Source organism: Enhydra lutris, unplaced genomic scaffold, assembly GCF_002288905.1.
Source record: "Enhydra lutris kenyoni isolate GAN:26980312 unplaced genomic scaffold, ASM228890v2 scaffoldscaffold12, whole genome shotgun sequence".
NCBI classification, from domain to species: domain Eukaryota; kingdom Metazoa; phylum Chordata; class Mammalia; order Carnivora; family Mustelidae; genus Enhydra; species Enhydra lutris.
Window position 1 is genome coordinate 42,229,370 of NW_019154096.1, and position 12,760 is coordinate 42,242,129.

Sequence of the window (12,760 nt, forward strand, 5' to 3'; positions counted from 1 at the left end):
CATCACAGGCCATACGGGAGACCTGCAGAAGTCCCTGAGCCTGCCCGAGCCTGGAGCTCATCTGCAGTTCCTCCTCTGTGGATCACTTCATGGGGACAAGGGCCAGCTCTGGACTGCCCTGGGGGCAGGACAGAGCTGTTGCCTGAGTGCAGGGAAGGAGAGCAGCTCGGCATCCGTGACATCCCTCCTCTCCACGTGCCAGGCATGAAACACACTAACTGCCACTCCGTGCTTCCTTCAGGGGAGATGGAATTCCCAATTTGCAGATGAGAAAGCAGCCGAGTTAAGCACTTTCCTAAGGCACGTACACAGAAGCAGCAAAAACTGGAGCCTCCACATTTTGTATCGAGCCATCCATATCACTAGTTACCCTTCCTTCCCGTGTGTCTTGGACTTCCCACTGAGGGCCAGACAGGAGGCGTCCGGGGAGGGAGGGGAGATGGTGACCAGAGGGAGTCCCTCCACCGGCTGCTGGGCTGGGGGCTGTCCTGGGGCTCAGTGGTGACATAAGTCACCGAATCTGGCACATGAGGTGAGCATAAGTGTCTCCTGGGTTTGACTGTGTTGGCCGACAACCCCCCTCATGAGCTGTCATGGGTGCAGGAGGGTAGGTATAAAAAAACATTCTTGGGTTGGAAAAAGGGAGTTAGACTCCAGCCTGGCCAGTGGGCATGAAGGAGGGTGCTGGAGGCTGATAAGGAAGAATAGGGATAATAACCATAAAAATGATGCCAGGTAATGTTCCCCAAGAACTGACCAGGTGCCAAGTTCAGAGCTGGTTTCTCTAGATCCATGATTTCATTCAACCTGACATACTCAGGAGAAAGTGAGTGACCACTTAGGGCCACTCGGGATCTATAGCCGACATGGACCTCCATCCTCTCCGTCTCTGCATGGTTTTGGTTCGAAGGCTAGCAACTGGGACTTCGTGGCTAGGTAAGTTGGGTGCTAAGTTAGGGCTTTGCTATCAAAGCCCACCAGCATGTGGCTCTTTCCCACCCCTCTCAGGGCTGCCTGGCACTTCCTCCATTTATAATCAGACCCAGTCTTAGTGAAGTGCTCCTGGCAATGTTTGTCATTCAGCTGTATGTGTTGACCTGCCTTTGCTGGAAGCCAAGCTGGGATAAAGGATCTCAGGCCCCTCATTCCAGCTTCTCCCCAGGCCCATCTCCCATGGTGCTCCTCCTGGGGTGCTGGAAGCACTCAAGGGTGGGACGTTGTCATGAAGTCAGAGTTCAGGAATCATTCCAAATTCCTGTGCTTAGGGGTCTGGTCTTGGCCTCTGGGCACACAGGCCCAGGGTCCACCCACCCCAGGCTCAGCCTGCTGCCTCCCCTCCATTTGCCCTCTTCTGGATCCCCCATAGCTCCAAGCTCAGCCCTCCCACGAGATGCCACACTCATTTGGGGCTTTGAACCCTATTCCCCTTGGCCCTGGTTCCATCAGCAAGAGTCATCAGCTCCGCCCAATTTCATGGAGATGTCTAACTCCTAAGTCTCCATTCTCAGGCCACAGCTAATTCGATGCAAGAAATTTTAATCCCTTGTTGACCAGAATATTGAAACAAATGCCTGAGGTTATATAATTGCCACATGCTACAGCTTTCCCAGACCTGCAGCTTCGGAAAGGTTGGGACAGCCACATCTCCGGGCTGGACCCAGGAGCTCCTTAGGGCTGCCCATCCCGGTGTGGTTCTGGCATACAGAGCACATCTGATTATAAGTCTGCTGCCCGGGACATGGTTTGAAAACCATTTTTGCTCCTTTACCTGTGAACTGAAAATCTTATGTCTGGATTTCACTATTTCTTCATTTTGTTGATAGCTCACAACCACCAACCTCCCCAGGCTTGAACATATGTGTCCTTGGGAGTTCAGCCTCCCCATCATCCTTGCATCCCAATTGGTCCAGTTTCAGCAAATTCATTCCACCAGCTGTCCTGCCAGGAGGCCCCAGCGCCAGCGGTGTCCATGTGGCGAAGACAGGTCCCTTCTCCAAGCAGCCAGATGGCCTCCTGCCCACAAACAAATTAATTAATAAATAAGGTTTCCAAGTAAAATAAGATGGGTGGCGTCCTTCGCCAGGGTTCCCGCACACCCACTCTTGAGCCTAGTCCCCACCCAGAGGTTGTTTCAAAGGATATACAGAAATGTCCAATGCAGCTTGGAAATCATTTCAGTTTCCTCTTCTCTCCCCACTCCCACACATCAGGAGCCCTTTTACAGAAATCAGATCAAAGTGGAACAAATCTGTGAGGTTCCCAGCACTAAAATGCTCCTTTCCCAAGGTTTTTGTTCACATGTTCACACCCTTCAGCTCCAAAACAAGACAGAAAGGGCATCTTCGGCAGGTTTGGGTGTGGCATTGTGGCAGGAAGTAGAGACATTTATAAGGAATCTCATCTTAGCCAAACCCAAACAGTTGATTAGCCAAAGGGGCTGCTGCTAGCCTATGGGAGCAGCGCCAGCCTCGATCTGTGACTCTGGGTATGTCCCCCGCATGCTTGGTGCAGTGAAGGTCAGGTTCATAGACCCTGGCATTTCCCAGAACCCAGAAACAGAAACACAGGGTCTGACTGACTTTCTGGACGTGGCCAGTGGAAGTCATCCATGGTGAGAAAAGATATGCAGAGCTTTCATGAGAGTCTGGAAAAAAAACAAACAAACAAAAGGAATGAAAACAGAATTTATAATATAATATCAAACATTTAATTTTAAACAATGTGAGAAGGGCTTTCAAATTGCCTTCAACTATTAGAATTTTGGAGTCAGTGGATTTTGGAGTCGATCAGAAGACAAAAAAGCGCCTTCACGGGAGCAATGTGTTAGATTCTGGAGCACAGTCATCCGCGTTGTCTTGCTTTGGCGTTCCCCCACTGTGCCCAGTAAAGAGTGAGCTGAGCTTTTTGTAGGGACCAAATAAAACCGTTCTGCATGGGTCTCGCCACTCCTTTATCTGAAACCCTCCAAGAGCTTCCCAGGGCACCCCACTCCACCTCCAATTTCCTTCCCCATCCTCAGTCACAGGGGCTCCCTCCTGCCTCCTCCAGGGTCCTCAAGGGCACCTTTCCTTTGTCCTAGGCCACTTCCCAGACCTTCTGTCCCACCATGCCACTCACCCTTCTGCTGGACCCTCCCCTCCCCTGGGAAGCCTCCCTGTTAACCATTCCTGCCCCACCCAGTTTCCTTCCCACCCCAGACGGCCTCTGTATCCCCTATGAGGCGACCCTTCCCTCCACACCACGCCCAGCCCTCCCCACTGGGACACCTGAGGACAGCTCACCATTCCAAGGGCTCGGCTCTCTGAAAGTCCTCTCCCTTCAAATAGCCAGGTCTGAGTTTGTTTACCTTTTCTCTGGTGTAAACCTAACTCACTACCCCAGGCAGTAGAGGCAGCAAAGCTGTGACCTGTTAACTAGTTACAAAGTAGTCCCCATTTTTGTTTGTTACCATGGCCCATATGCCCTTATTATTTGAGTAACAAGGCAAGCTTGTATTTCTCTAAACACCTTCATGTGGTTGCATTTGCAATGTATGTTAATACATTACATAAAGCATAGCATTTATTTTATTAAAAAATAAAACAATTGAGTTTAGCAATTTGAAGACCGAACACTGCAACCCCCCCAGAACTATAGACTGAAGCATTAGGAAAAACTGGAATCCACGATTTTTAGCATGCTTGTGCCCAACCCCCGAAGGACTGGCTCACAGCATCGATCTTGTTTGGCATTTTCTTCCCCATAGATGTTTGGAAAGGAGATTATTGCCTTAGCACGTTTTCAGTGAGTATGTGAAAGAAAAGAGAAGAAGGCAAATCCAAGAAGGGGATTTAGTAAAAGAAATAGAGAAAAGCAGGCATGAAAAGCAAGTAGAGAAGTGCAGAAGGGGAAGGCCTGGGCCAGGGGTTCTCAGCACCAGGTGCATGGTAGGACCTGGATTCCCAGGCTGTGAGCAGAGAAATCAGTCTTGGGAGTCGGGTGCATGCCAACAGCATTCTATCCCCCAGCCCCATGAGTAATCTGGTGCTGGGAAATCATTGCTTTGGACCAGTGGTTCTCAAATTTAAGGGATTAAGAGAATTGCCCAAAACTTCTTAGGACATAGATTTCCTGGCTGTAGCCCCAGAGCTTCTGTTTCCCCATGCCTGGGAGAGGCCTAAGCAAGTGCATCTCTAACAGGTCCCCAGTGATAAGATGCCGCAGGTCCAGGACCACAGGGTGAGAGAGAGCCTGTGCTCTGGAGCTTGGCACATTCAGCCTAAAAATTGAAAAGCTTCAGATGATGTGCGGACAGTGACCGTGTCCTGTTCCGGGAGTGGTAGGGCAAGAGATCTGTGAGATTGCAGGGTTGAGAGACACATTCCTCTTCTGGAGTGTTTATTCTGCCTCTTGGTCTCTCCCTCTGCATGCATCCCGCCCCTCTGGTGCAGGGAGCTCCCTGTCTCCTAGGGGAGTCTAGGGCATTTCTTCCAGTTTTGATTATTGTGAAATTTTCCCTTAAATGGAGCTGAGCTTTTGTGCTGTATCGTCCATTGGTTGGTCTCAGCACACCTTAGAGTGAGGCTGCATCATCCAGGTGACATGAAGACCAGGGGGCTTAGCATCTTGATTTCTGATTCAAGTATCTCCCCAGTACCTCCTTGGAGGGGTACAGTGCCCTGCCCAGGCTCCCAGGCTCATGCCAGCCCCCATCTGCCTGCTCCAGTGTTTCCAGAGCTCAGCCTGCTCACACTCCGGTGCCTCATCTCGTTGCACTCTGTTTACTTGTTGTTGTTGTTGTTGTTGTTTCATTTAAATTCAAGTTACTTAACATACAGTGTAGTACTGGTTTCAGGACTAGAATCTGATGACTCATCACTTACATACACACCTTGTGCTGACCCAACATGCCCATCACCCAGTTACCGCACCCCCTCAGTTTGTCCTCTATATTTAAGACTCACTTATGGTTTGCCTCCCTCTCTGTTTTTATCTTATTTTATTTTTCCTTCCCCTCCCCTATGTTCATCTGTTTTTCCTTGAACTCTGTTTTTATCCCCTAGCAAGCCTTCACATCACTTCTAACAGGCCCTCCACAAAACCAAACAGATGGGTGGGAAAGGGAGGAAGGGTCACATGAACTTGGGCACCACAGGGCATGTGAAATCTGATCCCATTACTGTCACTCAGGATCCTCCAGCTTCTTGAAGGATCTTCTCTCTCACCTTGTGGAATAAAAGGCTCTGTGGGGTTGAGTGGGGCTGACCCTGCACTTTTCTCGAGGTTGGCCAGAGAGGCCCTGGTGAGGGACCCTGGTCAGACTGCCCTTCTTGGGGCTAGGCAGTGAGCACTGACCCTGAGTGCCCAGAAACTAGGCATCCTGGACCCATTTGGTGTGTCCTCCCCTCCCAGGCTTCCCATTCCACCTTCTTTGGACTTCAAAAATTAGATAGATAGATAGATAGATAGATAGATAGATAGATAGATAGATAATAGATAGATAGATAAAAGACAGATATTAGATAGTAGATAGATAGATAGTAGATAGATAGTAGATAGTAGATAGATAGATAGATAGATAGAGGATAGATAGACAGATAGACAGAAAGAAAGAAGATAGGGAATGATTCCACCCAGTGCAGAAGAAGGTGAATCTACCTCAGCCCCAGCCACTAAAATCCTCAGGGCTGAGCAGCGCTGAGGTCCAAAAGCTGATATCAAGATGCTGAGAATCCCACATACCTTCCTGACTTCTCAGTGAGCTGTGAACTAGTCGATTCAATCACCTGCTTGTATATTAAAGGCATCTCAAGCTTTGCCTAAACAAAACCGAAGTCCTCATTTTCACACCCACCGTCCCCGGGTCAAGTAATTCCCCTTCCAGTTTTCTACCTCATGGTGTCACCCAAAAACCCAGAGCCACCTGTGATTCCTCAGCCCTGCCCCCCACCCTTGCCTCCATCCAGCCCCTCAGCTAAGCCAGAGGGATCATTAAAAAACCACCTCAAACCCAAGCTCTCTCAGTGGGCCCCACACGCTATCACACCTGCTCTTGCCTGTCTCGTCATCTGGCTGCACAGAGCAGTCTCAGGGAGTGTGCAGGGACAGTGAGGGGCCAACCTGGAGGGTGGGGAGGGGCCTCCGGGGCGGAGTGCAGGGAGCAGTGTTGGAGCCCTGATGACACAGGCATCCTGCCCATTTGGCACTTCCAGGCTGTGATCCCAGCCTCCGTGTTGCTGTCTCCTCTCACCCCTCAGTCAGATCTCCCTTGCTCTCATTCAGTTCATGGGATGCCCGGAGTGTACCCAGCATGCTCCATTCCTCTCCGTTCCCCACAGAACTGAGGGCAGAGGCAGCTGCAGGGGCTTCGATCTGAAGGAACAATCAGGGTTTAGTGCGTGTCCTGGAGACTCGGTCCCTGAGACCGTGTGTAGAGACACTGCCACCAAAAGAGGTTACTTCATGGGATGGGATTCTGGGGGACTGTGTGGAGTATCTTCTGTCGCCCTCCAAAAGTTTTTTGGGGCCTGATGTCTGCCCCGGGTTCCGATGCCAGGCCAGCACTGCTACCTGCATCACCAGCGGGAAGTAAAGATGTTGGGTGAGGTAGGCTCAGGATGTCCATTCCCTGGAACCTTCAGACCGGGTCAGTCCTGGTTTCTGAAGGTTGTAGCTCTGTCCAGGGGTACCCCCTGAAGTTGCATCTAGTGACTGTTCCCTCTCCCTGCTCAGGGGTTGGCGACCCTGTGTCCTGCCTGTGCCTTTGTAAGGAGTCTCCTTATTAACCTCTTCTGAAAGGATCCTCACGTGAGCATGCCATCTGTTCTCTGCTGGGACCCCGATCGCTACACTTACTTTCCCTTTCAGATTCCATTTTCCCATGATGTCTGCATTCTGTCTAACAAGCCCAGGTCACTGTTTAGTACAAGTCAACTGCAAAGGTAATGAACAAGGAGAGGCAGCATTCAGGGTGCTGCACGGTCAGGGGGCTCCCTGGGGTGGCTCCCTCCAGGCCAAGTTTCAACCCCAACGGGGACACACGGCTGACCCCGCCCCGGCATCTGTGCATAAAACTGCTCAGATGTGGATTCTAACTCAGTAGTTAGGATGACCCCAAAAGGATTTGCTGAGCATGACTCGATCCCCACTCCCGAGTAAGATGTTTAAACTGTAGTCTGCGTACTTCTACAGCTAGACCTGGGCGGACCTGAGTTCCAGGCAGACTTGGCCTGTGTGACCCCAGACAGGTCACCTAAACTCTCCATGTCCCAACCTTGTCATTGACACGAGTATTGCCTGTGGAGAGAAATAAATGAGATAATGTATTTAAAATGTTTAGCATAATAAGCAACCAAGAAGTGCTCAAAATTCGGAGATAATTTTCATTATAATTATAAATGCTACTCTATAGAGAGACCAATAATTGAGCCCAGTAAGGGGGTTATGGTATGACCACTCCACTTTCTTTTTCACAGGGCAAGTGTTCCCGGGGGGCTTTGTGTCCCAGGCTGGCCTGGGCTCTTCTCCTGGTCTTCAGGGTTTATTGTGTCCATCTTCTCCTGTGTGGCCCAGGCTGCCTGAGGCCCCACTTGCTCTGCCTTGGGGTAGTGAAGGCCTCTTACCCAGGTCCTTGTCTCTGTTCACAGAAAATCTGGAGTCTGGGGATCTGCCGTCAAAGTTCACCCCACATACAGAGACATTACCACTTGATGTCTGAGGAAGAAAGATCCCTTCTTGGGTCCCCAGGGTATCAGTTGCCAGCCTGGGGCAGGGGGTCCATTTGGGGCAAGCATCTTGCTGTAGGTCACCTGAGGGCTCTGTGACTGGCTCAGGGTGGTGTTGGGACCCTTTTAAATGTTTGCTATTCAGGAAGAATCTTTTCCTGAATGAGAATCAGCCCCTTCCATTGGGCCCCTACATGGACAATTCCCCCAGGATAGTACCTTGTTCTTGCGGCCCATCTAACCACTCTGTCCACCACTGGAGACTCTACCAAAGCCTTCATGAGTCCCCACAGTGAGGTGGACCCCCACTGGAAGGGCACCAACAGATATGAAGGTAGGAAAGTGCCAGAAGCTATATGTGCCCTGGCCTGAAAGACCGAAGACAAGCATCGTCCATCCCAGACAGGCCAGGAGCGAACACTTGCAGGGGAGGCTTTCAGGACAATACCCGAGGGACAGCTGAAGCACCTCAGACTTTGCCCCCTCTCACATCCGTCCACTCTCTTCTGCTCACGGGCAGCCCAAGTCACAGGAAAAGCAAGAAGATCACATTTGCAGCATCTGTGTAGCTCGGGGCTCAGTTCCACTGTATCTACTATATCGCCCCGGCTCTAGCTACGTGATGTGTGATGAACAATAGGGTTGCCGACGGCACCACACCTTCTACCCAGCCCCGCTGGGTGATCAAGAGCTCCTACCAGCTAGTTTGATGTTTAAAACATAAATTCTTTCAAACCTTTTTTCCCCAAGTAAAATTCTCCTTGTGTGTGTGTGTGTGTGTGTGTGTGTGTGTGTGTGTGTGTGTGTGTCCAGAGCCCACAGGCCCAAGGAGCTCTGCCTCTGGTTACCTTCCAGTGTTCATCCAAACCACCCTCTCCCCATTTCCTGCCATCCAGCCTCCCCAGCATTTTCTGTGTTCCTTGACCAAGCCCAGCTTGCTCCTGCCTCAGGACGTTTGCATTGACTGTTTCCTTTGCCTGGAGCACTATCCCCTCATCTTCCCACAGCTACCCCCTCTTCATCCTCAACTTAAGGAAACCCCCTCAGAGAGGTCTTCCGGATCACACCAGGCAGACCACCCTCTCCAGGTCCAGCCCTTTCCCCCACACCGTTTAGGCAATTTGGGTGCAAAGGCATTTCTTTGATAATTTGTTTTTCTTATTTTTTTTTCATTGTCTGTTTGTGGGCATAAGTGTGTAAGGACAGAGCCTTATCGTTTTCCATCAGTGTCACAAGGACCCTAGAACACCAGTGCAGAGCACATAGTAGGTATGTCATGATGTGTGAGGCCTGGATGGATGAATGATTGCCCAGTGTAGAGACGAGGGGTCCTAGCTCCAGGACAGAAGAGCCAGAAGACCAGGCCACCATGTTACCCAGTGGACAGCTCATGGAGGCAGAAATGCCTGCACAGCCTCCTGTCAAGTGCAGGCCCAGGCTCTGAAAGCCACGCATGCTCAGAAGCATTCAGGTATGGGGAGCACAGGGGAGGCCCCGGCACTGGGGATTCCAGCAGGCCTGGGATCAAGGAGAAGAGGCTGGACTTGACACCAACTGGTGGGACCCTGGGCTTTGGAGCTAGGCGGCTTGCCCAGGCCACAGCTGGCTGGGCTCTGCCGGGCCTCCCCAGGGAAGGAGAGCTGTATAAACAGGAAGTCCACTGCCTTTGATAAGCCCTAAGTCCTTATAGGTCTCTTTGTCCCAACATTATTCTCTACTAGTTTGAGGCCTCAGCTCTGATACAGGAAAATGAATTTCACACTTGCCTCCTTCCTGACTCAATCACATGCAGGAGAGGGGCAGGAGAAGAGAGAGAGAGACAGAGAGAGATACAGGAGAAAGGGGAGGAACAGAAATATAAAAGAGAAAAACGTAAGAAATGGAACGAAAGAAGGAAAGGGAAGGGAAGGAGAAGGTGACACGTAGAAGAAAAAACAAAGAACTGAGTGATTATAAAATTCTCTAAAGTCAACAACTATGCAAGAATGGAACTTTTGAAAGCTAGAGGTATTATAAAGGCACTAACTAATAAAGTTTCATAATTTGGAACTTCTGTGCACTCCTTGCTTGCAAAATGCCCAAGTCAGGAACATTCTCCTTCTGATGAAACAGGTCTCATCAGAAATTCCCTCTTCTACCACGTGCTATCCTCCCCAGGTAGGTGGCCAGATCTTGGAGCACTGGGAGGGTGGGCAGGGAGTGTCGTGTCCCTTGTACCCCAGGAACCAGCACATGGTCCTCCAGGCATCCACAGCAGCCCACCCTGGGCCCTCAGAACACAGAGACCAGGTTAGGAGTTTCCGCCTCGCTGGCCCGGTCATGCTGTCATTCACATGGGGCCTGGCAACCCTGTTCTCTGAGGGAAGGCGGTGTTGAAGAGCAGAAGTGAGACCACGCTGTGAGTAGCTAGCCACGTGGCCTCCAGCAGGGCCTTCGGTATTTTAAACCCCAGTTTTTCCATCTGTGAAATGGGGAGAATAAGAATATCAACCTCTCAGGGTTATTGACAAAGCTCAGGAGGAACAAGGCAAAGGCAAGTTATCTGTGAAGGGAATGCACGGGCCCACGGGGAAATCAGAAAACACAGCTGCATACCTTACCTGGCAATGGTAAGTAGGCAGGTGGATAAGGTCAAGGCTAGTAGGTCCAAGGAAACCTGTGTGCTCCCCACACAGACTTTCCACTTGTTCCGAGCACCCAGCACAGGGCAAAGATGTACCTTCCACTTTTCCGAGACAGATTTGTTGAACATAAATGAGGCATTTGCGAGCACATGCTGGGGCCTGAGCCGCGTGCAGGGGCTGCTGAGATGAGTAACAACAGCCATTGATTATCAACCACTTGCTTTATACATCTGCCTCCTTTATTCTTCCCACAGTCCCCCATGGTCGATGTTACTCCCATTTTACAGATGGAGCACCTGAGGCTCAGTGAAGTTGAGTCAAGTCCAAAGGCCATTTAGTCATTAGGTGGCAGAGCCCACTAGCATCTGCTGATGCCCCAGCCTTTGCCCATAACCACCATGTCCTTGACTTTGAGGACTTTGGGGAATAGGTAGAAAACAGACATGAAAAGGAGCAAGATGTTGTGCAATGAAACTGTGGGAGCAGGAGAAGAGCACAGTGCCCTGCCTGCACAACCACCCATGCCATGGGAAAGCCCCATGGAGGCTTGGCCATTGGGGGAGAGAGGTACAAGGAGCAAGGGAAGGACAGCCCTGGCTCCTTTCGAGAGAGACAGAGAATTTGAAGTGACAGAAGCGGGATTCATAAAAGGTTGTGCTGGGGAGACAGGCCAACTTGTGCACCGAAGTATCCCCCACTTACTGACCTTAGGGACCCCTCAAATGACCCTACATTAGTGCATGCACAGCTGTAATCCAGTATATTGGCAACTCCCCCCACATCTCCACTAGGATGATGGGAGTGGATGAAGCCTGCTCATGCTTGCCCAGTACAGACATGTGTCAGCACTTGTCTCAGCACTTTACCTAGTAGCCCTTTCCATTGTCCCAACAACTATAGGAAGAGGGTTCGATTATTAGTCCCTTTCACATACAAGGAAATGGAAATTGTGATTGTTAATTTTAGTTGTTAACCTGATGGTCCCCATTTGTTTCATCAAATACTAATCTAGATGTTGCTATGAAGGTATTTTTTGGGTGTGGTTAATGTTTAAATCAGTAGACTAAATAGAACACATTATTCTCCATAATGTGGGTGGGTCTTATCTAATCAGTTGAAGAACTTAAGAGAAAAGATTGAGGTCCTCTGAAGAGGAAAGTGTCTGTCTCCAGGTTGCCTTTGAACTCAAGACTGCAACACCAACTCCTATGGGAATTGCCATTCTGCCAGCCTGTCTTGTATATTTTGGACTTGCCAGCCCCAATTATACTCACCAGAGCAAACTTCCCTTTCCATGGGCCCTAAGAAGAAAGCTGGTTACATTTGCCATGGATCAGGAAAATAGCCCAGAAGCTTCTTCCTCTGGGAAGCTGAAAGCTGGCCCTCACTCAGCTATGATGAACAACCTTCAGGTAAGGTGTCTGGTGGAGGGGTATTTGCCACTGGTCCAGGCTCCCTAGGGAGACCACAGAAACCCTCCTCTACTCGGGGTCAGAAGCTACAGGGCCCGTGTCCTAGGTCTGTGACTCTCTCTTCCCCTCTGCCCAGGTCATGAAGCTTCCAGGGTGCCCAGGGGATGTCCTGGGTCCTAGCAGCCCACCTGGACCACCAGCTTTTGGGGGAGGGCAATACTGATCTCTACGCGGCATTTGCATTACTGACTTGGTCTCGCAGAATGACTCAGAGGTTGGCAGAGGCTGGGGGTTCTATAAGAAGGGAATCAGAAAGACACCGAGTAAATGAGGCCATGGCATTTGTCAAATCATGCCTCAATGAATTTAAAAGATCTGCTTGAACACGACTGCCTCCCAGGAGCACAGACTTTCCTCGTGATTCTCTGGAAGGCTCACATACTGCTTCCCAAAAGCTCAGACTGCTTCAGGTCTTCCTGGAGGCCTCTGTGCCGGGCCAGTGAGGACCTTTGGTCCTTGGCTCCACCCATGGTCCTGGGTGCCTATGAAGAGCTCCTTGGATATTCTCAGTGAATGTTGCTGTTTTCAGATATCCCAGCATCATTCCCCCTTCCTAAAAGCACAGAGAGCCTGTTTTGCAGGATCTTCTCTCTCCTTCCGTGATCCCACCTGTGGCATCTTTACTGGGGTCAGGATTGTGGGGGTGGGGGATCTAGGAATTGAGGGCTTCCTTCCCAAGCTGGGCCGAGGGACACCCTATGGGAGATGTGACCTTCAGGTGCAGAGAGGCAAGGACAGAAAATGTAATAGGACAGGGCTCCTTCTGGTGCAGCTAGTGTCTAGAAGAGAAAGCGGGGAGCTGCTGAACCAATGCTGCTCCTTGTTCTGCTTTTTTTTGGTCCTGAACTGATTCTCCATTGCTCTTTCCAGCTATACATCTAACACTAACAGTTTTGGTCGATGTCCCTGTTGCCTGAGCGGGGTGGAGAGGGGTGGGGATGGAGGATACACGTTTCTAGTT

General features: G+C 50.5%; 1 protein-coding gene across 1 annotated transcript in view; it reads left to right on the top strand.

Annotated features, from left to right (window-relative positions):
- Positions 1 to 8,318, top strand: part of LOC111145109 (C-X-C motif chemokine ligand 12) — a 30,439-nt gene extending 22,121 nt beyond the window's left edge. Inside the window, exons 4-5 of the mRNA XM_022499755.1 lie at positions 416 to 420; positions 8,224 to 8,318. Coding sequence (XP_022355463.1) covers positions 416 to 420; positions 8,224 to 8,318 — 100 coding nt within the window. The remainder of the gene's footprint in view (positions 1 to 415; positions 421 to 8,223) is intronic.
- The last annotated feature ends 4,442 nt before the right edge of the window (positions 8,319 to 12,760 follow it).